At 50.2% G+C, this 24,385-nt stretch overlaps 1 protein-coding gene across 1 annotated transcript in view; it reads right to left on the bottom strand.

The window, feature by feature from the left end:
• Window positions 1-24,385, bottom strand: part of ITPKB (inositol-trisphosphate 3-kinase B) — a gene marked incomplete at its 5' end in the record, with an annotated part of 64,861 nt that overhangs the window by 12,159 nt on the left and 28,317 nt on the right. Inside the window, 2 exons of the mRNA XM_080614833.1 lie at window positions 1,073-1,286; window positions 1,905-2,004. Coding sequence (XP_080470959.1) covers window positions 1,073-1,286; window positions 1,905-2,004 — 314 coding nt within the window. The remainder of the gene's footprint in view (window positions 1-1,072; window positions 1,287-1,904; window positions 2,005-24,385) is intronic.

Genomic DNA, 24,385 nt, shown 5'->3' with positions numbered 1-24,385 from the left:
GCCCAGCTGTGGGGATGCCCCTCTCCCCAGCATTACCCCAACCCACCCTCCCTCACCAGCTCCTTCCACAACACCACCTTACTGAATGATGAAGATGATGGTGCCCAGCAGATATGCCCCCTTGCCTGCTCTGCCTGTCTTAGCTCCAAAAACCCAAGTGCCCAAATCATCCAATCTGTGATTTGTGTGCAGGAGGCCTTCCTCCTCCCAGAGACAGCCACAGGGGCACCTGGGCAGCATGTCCAGCAGGTCTTCTGGTGGCTGTCATCTCTGGGTCCAGAGTGGATCCCATCTCCTTCCCGCATCAGCATGGTATGTGCCAGCCAGGCACACGTGGCTGCGCTGGGGCCCCCTGCCCTTCTCTCCACCCCTCCGGTGGAAAGTATTCCTCGTCTCTTCCCTGCTGACAGCCCGACACGCCAGTTCGAGTTTCACATCAGGAATTCAGGAGGGGAAAAATAAAGATTCCTCTCTCCCACAGAAACCATCAGCTTTTCCAGCAGCACAAGCATCTCCATCGCGTCCAGGCTGCGCCTTAGCCAGCGAGGGGGGTCTCAACCTGCACTACCGCCAGCCTGCAGCAGACGCAGGGCTGAGCGGTGGCTCAAGGCTGCTCCAAAGCTGGCAGCCACCGGGGGTCACCAGCCCTGCTCACATTTGCTCCGGGACACCCTCAAAACCTGCTGCTGGCCAAATGGCTGCAGCTTGGGATCTGTAGATGCTTCTCAGAGAGGACACGGGTAGTGTTGCTCATCTATTAGGAAATGTTTCAAGAACTTTGCATGAAAGGTTCTAAACTACTTAGCACACGCATTTTATCCCTCAAGTGTGCATGGGAGCACAGGGTGAGCAGAGGGAAAGTGCCTCTCTCACCGAAGCTGCGCCATTCAAATGTCTTCATTTCACCCCTCTGGCACCAGGGGCAGGATTTCCCACACCTTTTGCTCCCTGACCCTTGGCTGTGTCCTCATGTGGCAGATAGGCAGGTTGCAGGTTGTGTTTCAGAGAGTTTTACCCAGGAGATGCATTTGCTTTGAGTATCTTATCAAGCAATATCCCCAAAGCCACTCACCTGACCCCCATTTTGCAGTCCATGACACAGGGGGAGTCGAATTCAGCCAGCAGATCTTCCATCTGGTTGTATCGCTCTCCATCTTTCACCACGTCGCCATGGTAGGCAGGAACATAGGGCTTCAGGACATCATTCATCAGGCGGTCGAGGCAGCGCTGCTCGGATTCACAGTGCTTCTTCAGTATCCTGCCGTTGGCCGCTGCCTTGAAACTACCTGAGGGTGACAAGGGACAGTGTACACTTGCACTGGATGGTGGATGATGCTGTGCCTTCCCAGAACAAGAAAGGCAGCCCCACACTCTGGAAGCATGTCCATTGACACCTGCACCTGAAAGAGTCCCTGCAGGCTGGGACTTTCAAGCTCAGGCTGCCAGTGTCAGAGGTTTATGATCAGCGACATCATACCTTAAACAGGGCAGAGACCTGCCCTGCAGCACCCAACACATCTGCCTCACATCCTGTGTGTGCTTTGTGGTAGGTTCACACCTTTGTCTCTAGGCTCATGCATGGGGCACCTTTGTGCTTGGCAGCATCACCTGCTTTGCTGTGGATCAGCAAGAGCTTGGGTCTCACTCAAAGGACCCAGCTTTCTGCTGCTTGAGAAAATAGTGTCAGTAATACCTTTTGGCCATGGGAGCCTGAAAGCACAGAGCACTGCACCTTCACGTCACCCTTCTTAACATTAGGTAAGTCACTCTTCTGGGATAGAGACGTGGAAGCTGAAATCTGTGACCTTCACGCAGCAGTCAGAAGGAATTCTGGCCAACAAAGCCCATTAACCTGAGATAATGAAGAGCTTTTCCCCAGCTCTGCCCCTCCCCATGCTCCGTACCTGCGTGTCCCGCTAGCTGGATCCAAGGATACTTCTTCTTGAAAGACATCACAAATGGGGACCAGTGCACCATATTCTTGATCTTCCTCCATGACTTGCTCTAACAGGAAAAAAAAATCATGAAGGTGAATGCAATGTTTTAAGCTTTTACCGTCTGTAAAGTCACTTCAGGCAGCACACAGCTGTTTTGGACATGGGAAGAGGCACCAGAGCCAGCGCAGGATGGAAGCAAACAGAGAAGCTGCTCTTTTCCCATTGCCCTGTGCCAAGCCGGAGCCTCTATATTCAAAAATCACAAGTAACTTCACTGAAGTGGATGGCGTTACAGTCTTGTTCCAGTTGGCTGCTGCTGCAGAGGACCCAGCCATCCGTACTGCTTTGTCTCCACTCCCCGCATCCCTCTGGAGAAGCAGCAGGGACATTAACCCATCCTTCGGTACTGCAATCAGATCACTGCAGACGGAGCAGGGAAAGGAGCCCAGGATTTCTCCCCGGCCACATAACTCACCTCCAGCTTGTGCAGGGAGCAGGAGATGCTCACACAAGCCGGCAGAGGCTCACTGCCTGGCTTTTGTTCCCCACTGAATGTCAGCTGCTTTGTCCATTAAGCTGGCAACCCACGTGCCACCGACCCGCCTGCTCCGGCCCATCCGTAACTACGTTTTAGAGAACAATTCCCTTCTGACATGTTGTGTTTCTTGCCAGATAGATTACACAAAACTATTTACATGACTGTAACAAGGGCTGCATCAGACATACGAAAGCCTCCTTCGAAGGCTCCTTCCTGCGAGAGTTTTTCCCTGGATTGTTCTAGGGAACATGCCACCAGTAAAGGCAGGGAGATGACCTCTTATCTCAGCCCCAGAAGGCAACAGCACAAACAATCCGGCGAAGAATATGCAACGGTGACAATGGAAAAATGCCTCCTTGCAGGAGCTGGGACAAACAGATGGTGTAAGTCCTGCCTGCTCTGAGCTACTGGGTTCAGCTGGAAGCCCGCAGATAAAATTATCCTCATTTGCTCCGCTCTGAAGGCATGGGAGAGAGCCTTCCAGAAAGCTCAAGTAATCTCTTCCTCGTGTTTGGAGAACCAGCCCCTGTTCCAGTAATGCCTTGCAGACAGGCAGGGAAGAGCCAGCAGCCCCGACTTGCAGTTTGGATGCTCATCGGGGGTGAACTCACGGCACAGGAATCCGTGCTGGGAACTGCTGACATGTTTAAATGGCGAGGAAGAAGCCAGACAAAGATGTTAGTGTTTAAAGTGTGGAAATCACACCGGGTTACCCCTGCACCATGCGGCAGCCCCGCTGGGGAGCAGGGACACATTGCATGGAGAGGCAGGGGCTGCCTGCACGGTGAGGACCAAGGGCAGGAGAGGAGAAGAAGAAAGGTCCTTCCCCACCTCCCAGCTCGGGAGGAGCAGGGTGGCCCTTCCCTGGATGGCTGCCCATGGCCCGGAGCATTCCGGCGTGCCCTGGCACTGGGACAGCAGTGCAGGAATTTGGCAAGCAGCTGCCCAAGCGCGGGGTGACACCGGGCATCCCCTGCGCCCAGGCTCCTCCATGCCACGGGTTTGCTCTGCCGCCCAGCTTGCTTGCTTTGGCAGGGGGGCCGGGCAGTTCCCTACCTGACATGAGGATGAATGTTTTTATTTCCACACAGAGTGCCAGAACTTGTGTGCTTTAGTTGTTCTTTGTTCTCCTTTTGGCAGAGAGTGGGAGGGAAGTGGGGGGGGTGTCCCCTCCTTTTGTTTTTAAAATAGTAACATCAAATCCTGGCTGATGTCATGAAAAAAAGAAGGGGGAAGAAAAAGTCTCAGAGAGAGTTTGGACTCCAGATGAGTGACCCACCTCCTCTAAAACAAGCAGAAGGAGTCCTTCCCCCACTTACTGCACAGCATCATAAGTCACTCAGTCCCAGGAAACACGCCAAGGCAACATGTCTTCCCAAGCCAAGATTTTGTTTTTTGGTGGTTAGAGCTTTATAGCTTGAACCTTGAGCAAAGCACAGCAGAATGAAGGCAAACAGCCCCTGAAGCAGGACAAGCTATCCTGGCTTCCCCTGCAGGGGTTTTCCTAGGAGTGATGCACTCCTAGGGTAATAGCCTGGAGCCCCCCAGATACACAAAACACCCCAACAGCCTTTCTGCTGAGCTGCCCAAGACAAGACCAGTCGCTGAGCACACCCACACGAGAAGCAGGTTGCATGTCCCTGTCGCTACACACTGAAGGGAATCATTTTCATCCAGGCACTACCTAATTTCAGGCACACCTTTGGCCACGCATTTTCAACCCAAGTTCTAAGGACATGTTTAATGACTTAATTTATGGAGAAGCTTGAGGCAGCTCTGTTCACCTCAAGTCACTCCCAACTTGCTGGAAATAGACTGTGAAGCAAGTTGTGGCCACTGCAGCAAGCTGTGGCTTCATGCAGCCACTTCCCCACTGCCATTGTGGGGACAACCACATGGGCACTTGCAGGAGAGAGGAAGGACCATCCCTGCTGCAAACCCCTCAAGAGTGACAGCAGCCAATAACCCCAGTGATCCTGGCACCCTCTTTGCCTGAAGATTCTCCCCAGGTAAGAAGTTGCTCCAAAAGGTCATCCTTCATACTTTCCCTCCTGCTTCAAGAGAGATATTATGTGGCTGTGAACCATTGGCAGGGTCCTTCAGAGCCACTGGGGATGGCTGAGAGCTTCCAGCTAGAGGTCTGTGTTTATTCAAACACTGGCCTCTGTTCAGAAATCTATCTCAAAGCTGACAACTTGGGATCCTGGTCCTGCCAGCCCCTGTGTGGGGCTCCTGCAGCTGGCTATGGAAAATCGGAGCTGCGAGGTTCACACCACTCCAGTTGGACTCCATGGCCATGTGCAGGAAACAGCCCCTCTCTCCTGCGTGCCTCCTGCCCTATTAATACACAAAGAACTATTAATATACAAAGGGAGCATTAAAGCTATTTACAGTAAAGAAATCTTCTTTCACCCGGCCTGTCAGGAACCATGAGGGCATCGCCTCCAGGCTCTTCTGTAACTTTTGGTTTATATTTCAAGGAATTATTGCACGTAGGTGCAGGAGCACAGGGGCAGCTGTATGCTGTATGTACATGGTGGAGGGGTTACCTGCAACAACCCCCCCGACTCGGACTAAAGGATTTTTCCCCACACTGGAAAGAATAGCTTTGCGGGTGGTGTTACCAAGCGATGCTGGTGAAGGACATCTATGTGCTCTTCTCGTTTGCCTACAACAAGTGAGCAGGCAGGTTGTCATGCCGAAAGCCGAGCATGCTTCACACTCTTTTGCATGATCAAAGTCTATGCCTGCCTGTGGTACCCTGGCACCCTGTTCTCCCCCAGATCCAGCTCCCTGGTTGCCTTCCCTCCTGCAAGGCTCACGAAGCCGTGTTGACTGCATGTAGCCTGTGTAAGCAGTGAACATGCATGAGGTGTCTGATGAAATTCCACACTTTTCATTTAAAACCTGTTCCAGCATCAGCAAATGACTGATTAGCTGTTAGGCAGCAAATTAGAGCTGTTAGGTAGCAAGTTAGTGACTCTGAAATATATTTAGTGAGGAGCGGCACAGTTTTCCCTCATCATCTGCCACATGGAAATGAAGCTGAGCAACTGTCAGAACCAGCTCTAAAAATGAACTTCCAAGGGATCTGCAGCACTCTGCTTCTGTCTCTGCCCTCTTACAGCTTTCGCTTGCCCCAGAGCATGGTGCCCCAAGCTGGAGGTGGGATACGGGCCAGAGGAGTTAAGCCCTTCCAGTGAACACCCACAACTGGTCAGTGGGAGAGGAGTGCTGGGAAAACAGTTTTATCTGCTGCATGTTTAACTTTACTTATCTGAAGCTGAAAGCAAACTCTAGGCTTTCCCCATCTGTCAATAGAGCTTCATATGGAAAGAACAACACAGGAGAATTTAGTGCCAATCCAGAAGGTCAGAGGATATATTGTGTTTAATTAGATTAAACAAAAAGTGACTGATGAGCTCAGTGCTCACTGTACATTTTCCCTATAGCATACGGCATTTCTTTAACGTCTGCTTGCAGGATCTGTGCCTTGCTGGGACTGCCTGTCGCCTCCCTTTCCCAGCACGGATGCTGGTGGAATTTGACTGGTGTGACTCCCTGTGCACAGAGCCAGCGGGGTACTTTCCTTTCCATGCATTCAGCCAGAGAGATAGACAGTAACTGATTTAATTTGCTGAAATTATGGTTTCCTATGGTTTTATGGGACCAAATGTTCCTGGAAATAGCAGGAGCTGGACCTGTATTTCAGCGCTTTTTATTAACTAGAGCATTCACCATCAGAGGCAAGATTACACAGCTGGGGCAGGGGATAGGAAAGAGTGGGAGCAGTGTTCAATTAAGGGTTTTCCCCATTCTGAAAAGAACCTCAGCTCTTTTCTCTCAGGAAGATCCCGAAATAGCATAGGATCAGAACAGACAGAGGAAAACTACGAGGAGACACCACTGCCCACTGCTTCTCCTGGCTTCAGTGGAACTGCTGCAGCACAGGGGCTTGCATGAGTGACACCCTGGCTTTCCCTTCACCCGCACCAGCACCCTTGCTCACTCCTCAGTCACCAGGGTGACTCTCCTACCACTCTCCCATGGGGCTAGTGAGGGTGGAAGGTATAGTGGGCCTGCTATGCTCTTCGCTTTCACTTCCAGCTCTTCCAAAAGGAGAGATGCAGCCCTGCGGTGCCAGGAGCCCCTGTGGGAAGGGGCTTTTGGCACAGCTCAGAAGGGCTCCGGGACGTTTCACTCACAAGTAGAAGGGTTGGTGAGTTGCTCCTTGTGTCTGAAGCCTCGCTGTTTTAAAAGACAACGTGGTGAGCAGCTGAGAAGGCAGGCTTTGTGCTGGGGAGCCCTCTTCTTCAATAACTAAAGAACTGGGGGGAGCGTTTACCCACAGAATTCACTCTGCGTCAGTCTGCTCTGTGGCCCCATGGACACAGCCAAGGAAAAAGAGGCCATTTAGTTTTCCATGTTTAAAAGAATGAATGTGTTTTCTTCTGGTCTTTAAAAACTAGTTAAGGTTTCCCTAGTGATGATTGTTTCCCTTGACTGGGAAAAAGCTTGTCACTCCTCCAGCGTGGTGAGGAGGCCAGCTTTGTTCATTGTGCTGGGTGCTGGGTGCGGAGGGCAGTGGGGCAGAGCTGGCAGGTACCATGGAACGCCTCCTCCTGGCATGTCCTGGCATGTGGGCGATCAAAATGCAGGAGCCTGGCTGAAAACCCTCCTGTGATGTGCTCCAGAGCGCAACTGCTAACGTGCTGCAGAGCTGACGTTATGCCCTGCTTGGCTTTGCCTTCTCTCAATCACCTGAACATCTCCTTCTGCCCAGGCAGCAACAGAAAGAGCCCAGTGACTGCTTCAGAGGTTGTGACCACTGTCCCTGATGCTGGCAGCAAGTGACAGCACATGTTTTACATCATCTTCTTCCTATGCAAACTCCCCTTATCCATGCCAATGCATTTGCTTCTGTACTGCACAACCACTAAACAGCCTTGTTTTGGCCAGAGGAGCAGCTTGCATGGGAAGGCTGTGGATCAGGAGGCATTTTTTGGTTTAGTCACACAAGGTATTCAATAAAAATCTCATCAGCTCGCCAAAACCTGGGAGAGGCAATGCCAGTCAGGCTCCCATGGCCGCAAACATAAAGTGAGGCCCAACAACTGACTTCACTCAAGTGAATATAAGGAAATGCAGTTTGATGACTGAAAGACATTTCTCGGTGCCCAGCCATCCAAGCCCCAAGCCCTATTAGATGAATTATTTTGACGGCTGGGGTATAGAAGCTCTTGCTGGGGCATTGCAGCTTCTGCTGCTTTCCAAGGACTCCGTCTCATTTAGAGAGAGAGAAAATCCCAACAGGTGCATTATTTCTTTTACTTCAGATGCTTTGTTTTTCAGAACAGTCTCATTTTAGCCAGCAAGGACTTTGTCTCTGGCAGGAGAGAAGCCACTCCTCTCTGGCTTTGTGAGGAATGCCCTTTTCTCCACTGGGAGCAGTCCCACCAAGACCAAAGATCTCGGGTAGAGGGTCATAGATAAAGCTACTGCCTTTCCTGCCGTCTGCAAGAGACCAGCATGTGTGATAGAGGAGCATTGGTAAAAATCCCTGAAAGCCAGGAACATCTGTTCGTATCATTGAAACAATATTCCAGAGTATTGGAAAAAAACAGGAGCTTGTTGCAGGCTCCCTCTTCCTGCTTGTGGTGGAAGCGAGGAGCATTAGAAGCAGCAAAGGCAGATGAGTGAGCAGCAGTCCTTCGGTTTGACCTCCCCTATCACAATGGAAGGAAACGGAGCGGCTGTGGGAGCCAGCTGCACAGAAGTCACCCATCACCTAGAAGGACATTTGCAACCTCCTCACCCACAGAGCACAAGCAGAGCACAGCAGTGTGGGACGCACATCAGTGCCACTCTTGGGGTTCACTGTTGTGTTATAGCTCTCTGTTCAATTTGACAAAGAAGGAAAGAAGCCAAAAAAGCCTAAGAGAGAGCACTGGATCTGAAAGTCATGGCTGTCTCCATGAGGCATTTCTTCCTTTACTTCAGCAAAGCCAAAAACCTCCTAATGCAGATCAGCTGCAAGTGACTTTCCCATAAAGCCGGTTGAATTATTAATTGCCAGCATTAGACACATTCAGCCTACTCTCCTGAGTAGGAACTGATCCAGATCTCTGGAAATGTATTTGTCACTCATTAAGCACACACAAATAAAGTTTGTTAAGCAATTTTCAGCTTAGAGAAGGTAAGTGAATAATTCAGAAACAGCTAATCGCTTTTGCTGCACTGCTACTTAGGATGTACAGTGCTTCTTCCTCAGCAAGCAACTAGCTTTTAAAAGCCAGCAGATGATTAAACTACTTGCTGGTAGCCAAGAGTGGGCCTTGGTGACCTGGTTTGTGAGGAGTCCTGGAGTGCTGCAGCCCATCTATGCAACATGCTGGTGCTCAGAGCTGTAGGCAGCCAGATCAGGCGTCCAGCTGAGAAACACGATGTACTGTCCAAAGATCTGACCCCGTATCAGGGAACTTGTCATCGGCGTTGATGGAAACTGCTCTGTTTCCATCTGGAGACTTGTGTTTGATCCCTTTCCCAGTTCCAGAGTATTCACCACTGTCTTTTTCTGGTTCGTAATGTCATTTCTGCTCACTGACTCCTCTAGCAGCGCAGTACAAGTTGGGGATGTGGGCTCCTGAGCCCATGCTTAGCTTTTACACTTCCCAATCTCATCCTGCTGGTGGGGAAGAACACCCCCATTCTTCCCCGTCCTGACACTGTAAATCCCGGGAGCCCAATCCTGCCACTGTAAATCACTGTACAATGTGGGAGCTAGCACACCCTCTGGGACCAGAATATGTGCCCTTCTCAACACCAAACAACTGCATTGGCCTCTGGTCACTTGATTTGAAATCCAGCTAAAGGCCAGAGCTGCAGTTTAGGATACAGAAGAGATTTAGCTCCTAAAAGTTACAACAGAGTGTTCCAGTGGGCAGTGGTTTGGCAGAACACACAGCCTTCCTGCAAGAAACCACCTTCACACAGGAACTCTGCTCTTACAAGCCAAGGAGGTGGGACAGAAGCTGTAGACTTTGCTGGGTCCTCCCAAGGGATGGCCAGGTCCTCTGAGAAGGGGACTCCCTGGCACAGGGTATGTTGGGAAGCAACACAGGTGCTCAGAAGAGCAGGAGATGGTAAAGTACCAGTTATTGCCAATCTAGTTTGTTTAGACTGGGCGATAGAGTTACTCATAGGATTCAGGCTGCCAAATACCCTCTTCTACACTTGAAGGCAAGTTTTTAAGGATTTAAACCGAGATGCTACATTTAGAGTCTTCTTAAAGGAATTTTGGGTCAGAGACATCAAACACAGAAGAGCTATCAATGAGTAGAACAAAGCAGCTTCTAATACTTGGTTTTCTGAGTCTGATTTCTCTGTCTGTTTCAGGAGGTGACCCAGAAAATCTTGGGACTGGACTAGTCTGCTCTCTGACATGGGCCATGACATGAATTGAAATGCCCAGAGCTCATGCCCCAAAGAAGTGGGGCGTAGATGGACTTCCTGCCCCCCAAGGCCCATAGCAGGCACACACTACAGTGTGATGCTACATCACTCATCCATTCAGCCTGACTTATTAGCAAGCAGGGTGGACATGGGCCAGACCATGCAGTCACTGACTTCCAGTACTATTGTAGCCATCTGAAGCATTTCCTCTGGCATTAGCAGCGAAGGCATTGATACGGATGATGTAAATAAAAAGCATAATGCCCATAAGCACTGATGATGCACAAGCAAGATTATGCAAAAGCAATGCCAAGTCATGCAACGCCAGTGAAGCAACCTGCAGAAGCTGGATGAGAAAGGCCTGGCTCTTAGGCTTGAGCTTTCCAGTTGCTGAAACCCCCAGCAGCTCGCACTGGTCTTGGACACATTTCCATTGCTGTTCCCCCCTCATGGAGGTAGCTCGCTGCTCTTCTGCTATTTGGCCATAAGAGAACTTTACTTTGTGGAATATGTGAGTGAGAAATGCACCTCTCTTCCACAAGCAAGTGAAACGTTTGGATGTGCTTTAAATGCCTTGGGCTGGAGTGGGAAGGCAGCGATGGAAGGAAGAAAAAAAAAGAGCCAGGCTACGGCTGTGGTAATTTGTTTAGAAGAGAAGATTTTTTAAATTAGTCATAAGCCCTGAATGTACCCACATTTACTGGGTATATGAAGTGTAAAAAGCTGATTTAGAAGAGCAGTTATAAGTTTCATAAACATGACTAAACTCTAAAGCAGAATGTTCAACAGGCGTGACCTTTTAATTCCCCCTTAAATCAGTTTAGCACTCTCATTTGTGTTTGGAGTCCCTCATGTTTGGATAGCACTTTGATGATTTAAAGGACTACTTAGAGTTTCAGTGTCTCTGCTGCTTCAGAGCTGGGACCGCAAATACTCTGCTAAGTGGCTGGAGGAGTTTCTGCTTATGCAGGAGCTGCTGGCAGCACCAGCCTCCCTCAGCTAGGCTCCTCAGCACACCAACATGCTAGCATGGGATGGACCCCTTTTCCTTACACAGCTCCTAAATAAAATTAGCAACCAGAAGAACCTCCTCCAGGAGTGAAAATACAGCTCTGGTGTTAAAACAGCACTGACCCCACTACTAGAAACAACGGTCTGGACTGACGGCAAAGAGAGGCTTGTTACAAGTATCATGCACCCACAGGCCAATCTCTCCTTGTGCTGCAAGGTGATGCTCAGGCAAGGGCAGCGCAGATCAGCTTTCACAGATCACAGCATTCACTACTCCTGGCACCAGAGTCTGTGAGCACACATGGGTCTTCCCTCTACCAGAATGAGACAGACTTAAGTTCATCTGCCATGGACTGCTTCCAAGCCCACCTCATGGGCATCCCAGATCTCTCTTCACCACCAGCTTCCTGGCTGCACTACCCTGAGTGGGTATGAGAAGCACTTCAGAAGCTGCTTGCAGTCACTCCTTCCTCATTGAACACATCTACCAGAGGCTGCACTAAAGCCAGGGGCTCCTTCAAACACAGAGCATCGCATATGCTCAGCTGCTCATTCCCAATTCCCCCCATAGCAGTGTCAGGCTGGGAACAGGGAGCACATCCCCATTCACTTCAGCCAGATGACCCTGTTCCCTGTCCTGTGCGGATCCAGACCCTGCTGTGCCCATGCTTATTCAGGCAGGGCACGCTTGGCACCACCCAGCCTGGTGAGGACAAGGGGTGGCACAAGCTCAGCAGAGCCAGAGCCCCAGCTGTGTGCCATGGGTACAAGAAACCTTAGCGAACAGGACAGAGGGACGCTGCCCCCCAAACCCATCACAGCAGAAGGTCTGACAACAAGCAGCCCTCAGCACAGCCCCAGCAATGACTTTATCTTTATCCTCAGCTTCATTTTCAGAGTTAAAGCCTTACGCACACCCCTGCAACCATTTTAGTTATGAGTCATTGAAAAACGCCAGCTTTAGCAACACAGCTTGACTTCTGCAGGGCTGGGTACATACCTGGGCCACCAAAGTCAACGTCCTGCCACACCTGCCTGGTGTGAGACCATCCGGCACACTGCGCAGCCCTGCACCAGGGAAAAGCCAGTGGGGTGGTGGGGATGAAGCTGTCACAGCATCAGGCAAGGAGGTTTCTTGGTAGTGACGAGCGATGGGGGTTTCCTACACCGCTGCTTCTACGCTGCCTTTGAAGCTTGCGCATGGAGCTGGCAAGCCCCACTGCACCCCGGCACACCCCTGAGCCCTTAGGGAAGGGGCTGGCGTCCTCAGAGAGGGTTACCCAACCACATATCCCAGCGTGGCACACAGGGTTGGATTTTCCAACCCAACCATGAGCTGACATGCAGGGGAGGGGCAGGGCAAGGAAAGGATTTCAGCTGTCAAGTCCTAAGAAACTGAGGAAAAACCGTGCTGCTCCTATGTAAATGGCCCTGATCTCCTGTGAGCTGGTGCATGTGATGCCACAGGGGTGGGGTTTGGGTGGAAAAAGGAATACAAAGACTGGCAAAGAAACCTGCCCCTCCGACGCATGTTTACAGCCCTTCACAGGGTGCTGGAGAGGAAGAGGTTTCTCTAACCAAAAAGGGAAATGCTCATCTGAAACAGGAAAATGGAACTTTCTTTTGAGCATTAATAATGGAAAACTGCCTCTGCAGTGGCTGTGTGTTGAATCCCTGGCTCAGGAGGAACACCCTGTCCTGCTGAGAGCTTGCTTGGGACCCCGGGTCACCATGGGAGGGCTGATGCTGGCACAGACACAAGGGGGAAGATGCTGGGGTTTTGGGGGGATCCAGTCAACTGGGGGAATAGTTGCCGAGTGCCCTAAGGGCACCCCCTAAATCCTAGCATCCTTCTCCCTGGATGTGGGAAGAGGGGTCTGAGTACCACAGCAATGTAGGCAACACACCAGATGCACACAGCATCACCCAGGGGTGACCCAGGCAATTTAAGTTCATCATTTATAAAGAGAGATTCAATTGCTTCTATTTTTGCTTTAAGTGAAATTGTTTCTAAACTAAATATTTCTCTTGAGAGAGTCTATTTTTAAAGCGAGTGGCATGACACAGTGTTTATGGACATAACTCCAGCGCCAGCCCCCAGGTACTGATTTAGCAAGCGGCGGCTTCTCCCTGATGAGCTGAAAAAGACTGAAACATCCTTTAAAGAAGTAAAGCTCATGGGTTCCACATTTAAATCCAGGTAGCCTTTCTCAGAACAGCACTGTTATGTTTGAAGAAGATGTTCAAGCCATTTTGAACCAAAAAAGGACAAGATGATGAAGGGTAGTTATATCTAGTAATATAATCGCAAGGGCACTGGCAGAAGCAATACAATGAACCTATTATAAACATGGATATAGCAAAGCCAGAGTTTAGCTCGTCGTATCTTAGCATTTCTAAATATATTTCGCCTTGGGGATAAGCAAGGGAGAGGAGAAATGAGCGCAGGGAAGACGCCCGGTTCTCTGAACCATCGAGGTTTTCAGCAAGGCACGAGCCCACGATCTCCGAGACTGTGTCTGTGGGCAGCAGCCGGCTGCTGAAGTTCTCCTGCCACAGGCGACTATCTTTAGCTCCTCTTAGAGGGTGAAGGAAGCAGAAGAGGAGGCAGAAAAACTTAGTCATCTTCTCCCCTCAGACACTTTGCTGTTCATTTACTTCAGCAGCACATGAAGCACTTAGTCACTTGTTCTCCAACAGGCTTTTTCTAGTTCTATTTTTCCAAATCAAAATAAAAAGAGAAAAAGGAGGTTTCTTCCCAAATGAGCAGCTGGTGGAGAAAGCTGTGGGGAGTGAGCAGTGAGGGACCAGGACTTCACCCCATGGCTGCTGTGGACACCCAGGACAGCATTTGCAGAGTGCAGGAACAGAGAGGGCAAGCGCTGCTGCTTCCTCTCGCTCAGTGACAGCTCAATGAGGTGCTTCAGCATGCCAAGGTGCAAAGCATCCTCCTCTGCCTCCGGAGCTGAGATCTGCTTTATGCCCCACCACAGGCAGTTGGTACCTGCCCTCGCAGTGAAATCATCTGCAGTGTTATAACACACCGCTCACGCTCCAAGTGTTTTCCTGCAGCAAGGAAAGAGGCACCTTGCCACCTAAACCACACGTCCAGCTTGGACATCCTCCATTCTCCAACCCAGAAATACCAACCTCAGAGCAGCAGCTCCTTTTGGGCTGATTTCAGTAAGCCAGCGACCATAGCTCTCGCATTAAAGAAGTAATTAAGGTTAGAAACTCTTGCCAAAACTGGCTTGCTCCAACAGAGCCATAGGAAAACTCAGGAGGGCTGGTGCCCTTCCAGACTCCTCTTGACCTCAGAAACACAGAGGGCCCTTGGCACTGTCCGTTTCTCTGGCAAAATGCAGGCACCAGCACAGGCACTTGCACTGAGATGCATGCTGGTGCTGAAATGCTGCCTGAAAAGGAAAAGCATGAATGACAGCAAGAACAAAAAGCCTCTGAATGTGAGTGCAATTGAGAGCTGTGCATTTGGTTTCTCTCCTCTGTACAGCATCTCAAGGGCAGGAAGGCAACCCCCAAAACCCATCTTCTTCCCCCATCAGAGATTAAACCTGCTGGTGTGGTGGGAACCCAGTGCATTTTACAGCTGACATGGGATAGGGGTTTTGTAGGGCTCAGAAGGCACCCAGCTGGCTCACTGCTTCCTGTTGCTTCAGCTTTACTACAAAGCAACATAAATAGGTCTTCGCTCTTTGTTGACATTTGGTGCTGTACGGCAAAACACGTTGTTAACTGAAAAATAGGAAATGCTGTGGCAGCTTTGAAGAAACTCAGCATTTTTCCTGTACAGATACAAACTCAAGTGGCCGAGTGCCAGATGCCTCTGTGCTGCTCTGAAGACCGATGAAATTCTTTACAACAATCATAAACTACTGCTTCATTAGCACCCGGCAAGCTCCAGCGACACCAGCAAAACCTGGTATTTCCTCCTTCTTCCTCATAAGGGAGGAGAGGGGGATGCTGAATGCTACATTTCACCCCGAAGCAGAGACAGACAGTCCTGTGCGCCTATCGCCGAGCCCAGGGCAGGCGGAGGTTGCCAAGACACCCGCTGACGCACGGCCGGGCCCCACTTCTCTATTTTTCCATTACACGGTGTTGAAGCTTGCAGAGCAGGAGGTGCCTTTGTTGAGCGAGCTATCGGGAGATCAGCGAGACGGCAGGATCCTGCAGGGCCTGCTGTGTGCTACTTACACCACCTTTAAGTGAAGGAGTGCGTGACGGAGCCAGAAGTTAGCCTGGTTCAGAATAAACTTGAGCACGTTTTCAGATCTGGCTGTGGAAAAGGGCACACCTACTACAGTGCTTCTTGGAGTGTGGGTATAGAAAAGCTGAGGTCCTGAGCAGAGTGAGGTGTGGGTAGGAAACCAGAAATTCCTGGTGGTTTTCCCTGGGGAGCACAGCAGTGACTCCTGGAGGAGGACGTGCTGGCACAGCCCTCACTCCAAAGTGCTACATGTGGTACCTGGGCCTGCTGGGACCATGGCAATGTGGCTGCACCAGCATGGGCACTGCTGCCAGCCCCTTCCTTGGGGTGCACCCCACTGCTGTGCCATCGGCCCCAGTGCAGTTTAACAGGGCTTAGCCAGCCCTGTACATGCTTGGGACAGACCTCTGTCTCGCAGCATGGATGGAGAGCATCATGTGCATAAGCAGCCACAGCCTGAGCAAAAACCAACCCCATCCAAGAGCAGATGCTTACCATAAGGTCTCTGCCATGCTCTGGCTGGTGTCACGTCTCTCCAGCAGAAGTTCATCTTAGTTCACGGTTGGATTTTAACCCACCCTTAGAACTGAAGCTCTCCTCCCACTGCCAAGTGTTGGCAATCATGGGGATGGTCCCTCAAGCAACAGCTCAGAGCGGCAGCCTGCCCAGCTTCTATGAAAGCCAGTGCTGTGTGACACCTCTGGTCATGGCTTACCCATCTTCCACAGCAGCTCAAAGCTGCAGACCAGACTTGTGAGCTATTAAAAGCCACAAGACACAGCCATTTATGCAGTTTTAAACCCGCCCACAGCATCAGAGATGGGCAACTAGGGATTGTCAAGTCAGGTTTTGGGCATAACCATTCCAAGTACAACTCAAATATTTTAGAGGATGCTCCCGAGAAGTCCAGCTAACTGCTGGACCGTTTTACACGTTTCCTTCAGGTGTAATTCCATCATGACAATTCAGGATTAACATTTTGGGTTTCCTCTTTGGTTCAGTTATTATGTTCACAATCCTATTTGTGCCTTCCTGGCATGGGCAGTAAAATCCCCAGCATTTTGTTCCCATGCAGGGATGTCCTGCCCTGCAGGGTTAATTCCCCACCACTGTGGAGTACCGCGCAAGTACCAAGAGGCTGCAGCTGCTATTGCAAAGCCACCCCACTCAGCAGTGTGCTGGCTCACAGCATGGCAATCCTGTGCTCAGTGACAGGGGCTAGCAGACAGGCACAGGACTGAAGTATTAGTGCAGTGGTACTGAATCATGGCTTAGGAAACATCCCCTTCCTGAAGGAAAAAATGAAAAGTTAAAAAGCCCCAGGCATTTCCGAGCTCTTGAGTTGCTTAGGAATGGAAGGATGCTACAGAAAGGCAGTTTCGTGTATGAGATGGCCTCTAGAAGTTCCCTGTATCTCCCTTTGAGATATCCTATCTGAAAAACAAGTCTAGCTCTCTACAGAAAAGAGCCAAGACCTTCAGAGTCGACAACCAAATAGTACCAAGACGAAACAGATACCACAAGTTACCTTTCAGTTGCCTTTTGGTGGCTTTGCTGAGCTCCACTGCCTGGCTGGTTAGTACTGTTTGGAGCCTCTGTTTGGGCTGTGGAGGAGAAGACCTAATTTTTTATGGCAAAGTCACAACTACGTGCAATAGCCTGTGGCTGCTGGGGTCTCTCTTGGCCTTACAAGGAATGACAAGGAGAGATCTGCAGAAAATGACCTGTACTGGTTTGCAAATATACTGTCCCTGCTGAATAGCAAGCTACTAATAAAAGGATATTTGCATTTCTTGCCTAAGACCATTTTGGATTCGCCGTTCCTTCACCTGCAGGAACATCAAGAGTCTGCATGAAAAACAAGTCAGGAAGCTACTGATGAGAAGGTGGTATTCCCAATGCTTACAGCTACAGGAATTTCTGAAAAGGCTTCATATGCTCCCTCTTACAACAAGCAAAGCACTTCAGACTGTGGCCATCACCATGTGAGTCCCAGTGACAGCACCATCAGGGGAGGAAGTTCACACCTCCTCACCAGTGCTTCACTGGAACTACATGGATCAGATACACGGCTAAGTAGGGACACATCCCCAGGCCACCACCAGGCAGGAGGATGCATTTCTCCTAGGCTGACATCTCCGAGATGGCCAAGCAAAACTGCTGCTGGTGCTATTCCTGCACATGGGCCCTGGACCAAGAGCACAATTGCCACCCCAAGGTTAGCTACTGACCGTACACCAGCACTTGCAGAGCTCTGCACAGGAGCTATGCAAATATGACAGGTAAATCCTCTGTGTTCCTAATCACAAGTGGAATTGTCTGTGCAAAGACAGTGCCCTCACTCATGCCTCAGCACCCAGCAGTGCCACCAGCATCAGCTGAAGCTCCAGCTCATGAGACCAGATGTGAACATCTCACAAGACCTAAATCTGCAAGCGATGTTACCCAGGCAGTGCCACTATGGGCACAGCAAAAGAACCAAAAATCCATCAATAAAAGCATTTCATCTTGGCCAACAACAGCAGCACAGGTCTATCCCTCTCGTGTAGTCATGGGGCACAAGTAGATGGACGGTATCCTATTTTATTTAGCTTACAAACAGCTGTAAGTTTTTTAGGGCATTACAGTCAGTCATTCTGGAATGGAAAAGTTTATATGCTGGAAACAGTGTCTTGCTAATGAACTAAGGTATTTTTAATAGCCGGGTGTTAGAGGTACTAACAAAAAACATGTTGATGAGGTGCTCATTTGTGACACCCACTGATGTGCCAGACAACAACAAAGTTGTTCATCACAAGTCAGTGAATAGCACATCCCAGAGGGTGGCTAGATTAGGGGAGGGTGGAAAGGGAGGTTCTGGTGTTCTGTAAAGAGATGTAGTTAAAAGAAGAGTCATTGAAAGCATCTGGAAAATTATAGCTACAGCAAGCAGCTAAGAGAGGCTTATTTGGAAGATGCAGGTCCCATTAAAGGGTTGTTAATTTGAGTTCAAACAGCTTCAAAGGAAAGGAGCAGACGTACTCGCAGAAGCAAGGATCTGGACAAAATCAGGAGGCAAGCTGCAGCCGTGTTTCAGCTGCAGGGATTTGGGACTGGCAATGGAGCTCACCACGTGGGCTCTCTGTTTCGAGCAGAAAGCTTTAGATCCAGGGAGATGAGTAATGCACACATGGGGCTCTGTGTGTGCATCACCTGTACCGTCACTCCACAGCACTGTCTCTTCCTAAGATCAAAAAGACAACATCAAAGTTATCTACTCCAAGGGACTGGTCTCAAGAGCTGGATTGAGTGAGTCAGGTCTTGTCGAGTCTCCCAGTCCCATTGGAAAACATGAACAAGCCACCCCTCTCTTCAGACAAGCCTGCCCTTTGTATACTCGGGATCCTGTTCAGGTCTCACGGGGCCCTTCGCCACCCCTGTGTTGTGCATGGGCCATGGCAGGAAGGCTGTGATTTGGGGGAACCATGCTGTCACAGCCAGGCACAGGAGAGCAGCTTGTGCATTGAAAACACAGGACAAATTCATCCCTGCATGAGTTTCCCTTTGCAGAGCTCTGTTTGAACCACTATTCTGGAGCCACATAATATGTCTAACTGTTAAAGCACTGAATTGCATGGCTTGGCTGTAATTTAACCTTGTAATAGTGTCAACCCATGTAAATGAAAGCCACAGGGGCAACTTGTGCCATTCAGCCCTTCAAGAGAGCAGCCATGCCAGCAAGCATCCCACACTCAGGAGCCATTAGCACCTGAATAAAGGCAAGGAGAACAGAAAGAAATGGGATAAAAAACCTGAACTGGAAATATGTCCTGAAGCTTGGGCTTTGAGCTTTGCCCTTTGGGTGGCTGCAGACAACGGTTGCTGCATGCATTTGCTGTGTGCTTTCTCAGCTGCACACAGTGATTGAGAGGGTTCATAGAATAATAGATTGGTTTGTGTTGGAAGGGACCTTAAAGCTCATCCAGTTCCAACCCCCTGCCACAGGCAGGGACACCTTCCACTAGACCAGGTTGCTCCAAGCCCCGTTCAACGTGGCCTTGAACACTGCCAGGGACAGGGCAGCCACAGCTTCTCTGGGCACCCTGTGCCAGCGCCTCAGCACCCTCACACAGAAGATTTTTTTCCTGATATCTAATCTAAATCTCCCCTCTGTCAGCTTAAAGCCACTTTAATGATGATCTGGTTGATACCAGAGCTGTGATTACTCTAATTAAAATGGCATTTCAAAAAGAAGCAGGGCCCCACCACACACTGTGCTATATCCTCTGTTTATACATGGCCAAAGATATTTCCCTTCCTGATGAATTCCTAGCCCACACAAGCAGCACTGGCTTCTCCCCCTCCTCATATTTCACTGGACAGACACCAAGGACTCGCTCAGCATCTCACTGTGGCCATCTCTTACAATGGAGAGAGCCAAGAAAGAGCCAGATGCTCACTGCATCCTGGAGCCCCATGGTGACCCTGCATAGCCAGGGTGCGATGCCGATGGTGTGCCCAGCAGTCAGCTCCATTCCTGCTCCGCTAGCAACCAGAATCCGCTGTACTATCACTCTGGCACACTCCTTCCTTCTTTGGCAAGACAGGCCAGAACTAAACTTTTCCATTGAGACGGGTAAACAAAGACTTTGCTTTTCCCCTGTAACAGAGTTTAGCCCAGGAAGTCACATGAGCACAGCTGCATCCAACATGGATATACAAAATGGCTCGAGCTGCTGGCGGAGTATGGATGTACAAAACCTGATATAGGACAACACTCTGCCCTGGAAACTACTTCCACCAAGTGTGTGGAATCACACCAGAAACATCCCATCCTTCCTCATGACCTGAGCCCTGGCTGAAGCACATTCCCCAGCACACAGCATTTATCAAGGGAGGACATGCTGTCACGATGGCTCTTGCAGCCAGCTATGTGTCCTGGCTCTTCCCAGTGCTTCCCACACACAACCTCCAAATGTCTCCCCCTTGAAATACTGTCATGCATTCACTCAGTGCACAAAAGTCACCCTCAGCAGGAGAGTGACAGAGCACTGGAACAGGTCACCCAGGGGGGTTGTGGAGTCTCCTACGTTGGAGATATTCAAGGCCCGGCTGGACAAGTTCCTGTGTGATGTACTCTAGGTTATCCTGCTCTTGCAGGGGGGTTGGACTAGATGATCTTTTGAGGTCCCTTCCAACCCTCGGGATTCTGTGATTCTGTGACCCCAAAACGCAGGTACAGGTAATCTGCTACTGGAAAAACCCATCCCTACAGCCAGCCTGTGGATAGGGGCTGGAAAATCACCCCGTGAAACATCTGTGCTCCAGAACATGGAGAAACAACGAGCGGTTTGCCTTAGGGGCAGCAAAAACAGAGGGATTTGCTGATGGTCATTTTCTGCTATTAGAGCAATAAATCCGTTCGACAGTCAGCCAAAATGCCAGAGACAAAGAATGTGAGCTTAGAGAAAACAGGAAAAGCAGAAAGGTGTTATTAGACCAAAGTATTTTTCAGCAATATTCAGAGGCAGTTTTGAGTCCAGCACTGACCACTCACAAAACCTGTTACCTCTGAACCTATTCCAGGCTACCCCTGCAATTACTGTGCTTGTCCTGGGGCTTTCTCCCTCTGCACAGAGCTTTGCAAGCTCCAAAACACTGGGAAATTCATCTGAAGCATTTGCAGAAGACAGCAAATGCAGACTGTGCCCTTTCCAGGAGGAAGGCAGGGTAGGAGGTTCAAGGGCAGCAAGAGAGGAGCACGAGGTGCTGACTCAGCAGTCCGCAGGGCTGGCACTGTCCCGAGTCTGCACTTTGCTCACTGAAAAACATTTTTCATTGATGCCATTATTACTGCTTCCTCACTGGTGTTCCTTCTCTTACCTCACTCCCCTCTTCAGTGGGCTTAGTGGATGTTTTCCAATGGAGAACATTGTCCCAGTAACCTTGGACCTACATGTGTGGAAAATGCAAGGTAAACTGGCCAGGTGAGCAGATCTTTGATGACTCTGCTGCTCTTAAAGCAGAACCCCTGCTGCTGGCTGCAAAGGTGCATCCAGCGCACGCTGCTGGCAGCAGACAGGATCCAATACTTGTGATCTTCTTGCTCACCAATGGGACGTTTCCAGCCCCTATACTGGGGCTGCCCATGTACAGGAAAAAACCTCTGCCCCTATTTTATTCCTGGTAAAAGCACAGACATGGAGGCGTTTGGCTAGAAAAGTGTTAATAATCCCATTTCCCGTGGATCTGAGGGCCTCATCTGGATCCTCTGCTCCGGAGTCCCTTAACGTGCCCTCATGTTGCAACACGCTGCAGCTGCCTGGCGGGACCCGGCAAAAGCCAATTCCAGTGCTCCCACTCGACGCCTCGCTCCCTACGGAAACAAGCTGTCAGGGTTGTGCGGCTGGGATGACAGCTTCCAGTTGTGCTGCACTCCCAGAGTGCAGCCCATTCTCAGCGGATGGGCAGGATCCTCACACCAGGTACTGTCCCCTGGTCCAGCAGGCAAGCTGTGGCGTTCTGATCCCCACCAGCTGATTTTGGCCCCTAGCTCTGTAGGTCAGCCTGTGCTCTCAGGAACTGGGGAAGATGAGTTGGCATAGCCCAGTGCTATCAAACTGCTCCTTCACTCCAAGCATTCCCAGCTCATGCTCAGAGACACAGAGGTGCCAGGCTGAAACCCTGCCAGACCAGAGGAATACTCATATCACACAAAGAGCAATGGTCCCTCTCCTCATAGAAGAAGGTGGTTTTCCAGGACCAACAGCTGGTACAGAGCTTTCCAAAACTGGGTGCATCCTGTCCCCAGCAGCCGAATGCCTGTGCCACATACAACAGCCGTCACCCCAGCCCTGCACTGTGCATACAGCAGCCCTGATTCCTAATACCACTGCCTGCCTTGAATAACCATGAAGTACCATGCACAGGAGTTTACAGGCAGCCAGGCTACCTCAAAAACACATCTCTAAAACCCACAGACCAAACCTTGTGCAAGGAGCCCACAGCAGACACATGCTCTGTGGAAGATCTCCTCTGCTCTGAGCAGAAACTCAATTGCAGAAGTGAGACTAAAGGGCAGGAGGAGGGCATGAGCCCCGCTGCCCTGGCACTAACACCGAGAGCATGACAGGGACAGGCAGCCTCACTGGAGCACGTGGCTTACCCCAGAGCTCATCTTGAAGAGGATGACGTAGAGCAAAAGCTGTCACAGGACACATCCCTGAAGAGATTCTTGACCCAGGACTAGGTTGGACCACCACAAACCATCACTGCTTTCTGAATTCAAGGCCAGGCAGTGATGTGTACTCACATTTGTCCCGCAGCAGGCTGGAAACGGAAAGCCATGGTGATGACCCAGCTGAGGGGAAAGGAGGAATCAGCCCGACGTGCTGTGATTTCCGCTCAGCCCTCTTGACTCCTGCAGTCAGTCAAGTGGCACTGTTTGTTGATGTAACAGGGACTGACTCAGTGGGAACAAACCCCAAGGGAAAGGTCCTACTGAAATATTTGTTCCTATTATTTACTCTGTGGTTTAATCAAACATCTCTGCAGAAAAAGCCAGCAAGTACCTCCCCTCGCAAATTACTGCAAATGAGGTCACGGGTCCCTGATTCATTTACAGAGAGCTCCCTAGGAACCAAAACACTGCAGCAGAAGAAAGTGTACCCATGTCTTTTGCATCCCAGGACTGCCACCACCTAAAGCACGCATTTTAAGTGCCTGAGCCTGAAAGAGCCAGTTTGTTTCCTGTCCCTGGGACACGTTTGCTCCAGCTGAGGATAGCGAACAGGGAGACATGAGAACATGAGTTTTTGCTGCAGCTGCATTAAAAGTCAGGTGGTGGTGAAGTGCGTACCCACGCCACATGCATCATCAAGATTTACAATCGAACACAAAGCTCTGACAAGGAAATGTAAAGATTTGGCTTCATCCTTGCAGTCTGATGCAAAGCTTCCTTTGAACTTTAAGCTGTTCTTTTCACTGCTGAGCATTAACATCTGCTATTTCTATGGGATCCAGAGGAAACTTCGCAAGAGCACTCCAGCAGACAGCCATTTAGCACAACCACATTTTTAAACTACAGGGCAACCATATTAAATTAAGCTCCTTTCAACACACACGCACACAGAGAAGAAGAACAGGAAAGGCAGACGCCCCATCAACCTCTAGTTTGAGACGAGTGTTTCATGTGAGTGACATCTCAAAAAGCAGCACGTAAAGCGCCTTAGCCCCTGGACTGCTTCAACTCTACCATGACTTAGAAAAAGCAGTGCAAAACCACCCACCCTCAAATAAGTCATGAGCAAGAAAAAAGTCCCTGGCTCGCTTGGAAAGCCCTCATCTCCCTATTGCCAATGCCTTGCTGCTCCCCAGCCAGGTTGCTGGGGCCAGGGTCTGGCAACAAAAGATGCTTGCAAGGAGAGTGGTTCAGTTGACAGCTGAGCTATCAGCAGGTAAATGCACAGAAAAGAAAGTTACAGCTCTCCAGAGAAGTAGCTCTCGAATGCTATTCCCACCTGACAGGTTCCCTGTACTGCACAGCTTCCCTGAGGTTTGTCTTAGATTTGTTTATCAGATACCGGGAGTTTACATACCAGGGAATTGTCTGCGAGAAGGGTAACTACATGAGCATTAAAGCCTTTGCACAAGGTTTTTCAGAGGCACACAAGGGTGTCTCTCCACAGTTAACTGCAGTTAGTAACTCCAGAAGGTTATGTACCTATGCAGGACCTTCATGCTGCTACGTTTGGAAATCAAGTGCACACTGATCCTCTGTGGGATGTGGGACAGGAACAAGCAGGTACCTACAGGAGCCCAAACCACCACCCCAGCCCCTGGGTGCACGGGAGGGCACATGGTGGTGTCTGTGAGCCAGCCTCAAGTGCTGCAGCCCACATGGAAGGATGGAAGGAGGCAATCCTGATCTGCAAGGCGGCTGCTGATCCCTGCTCTCTGCTCTGCCCCCATTTTGCTCTGGGAGAGCAGCCCACATGCAGGAATCCCTTACAGCTGGCACAGAGACCCTGGACCTAAGGAATGGAGATGTGCAACAGGGCCACACATACAACGTGACCCAGCGGCAGAGTTCTGATCTGTGTTTCTGGGTGGTGCCCCACAAGAAGCTGGGAGGATGTTGTAAAGTCCTTGTCACCTGGCAAGCTTCCTCACTACCTTAGCTCATTAATCAGTCCCTCTCAGAGACAAGCAGTAATTTCCATGGTATGCTGCCAAACTCCC

This window comes from Psittacula echo (assembly GCF_963264785.1).
Source record: "Psittacula echo genome assembly, chromosome: 4".
NCBI lineage: Eukaryota > Metazoa > Chordata > Aves > Psittaciformes > Psittacidae > Psittacula > Psittacula echo.
This window is presented reverse-complemented; position numbering and strand designations above follow the sequence as displayed.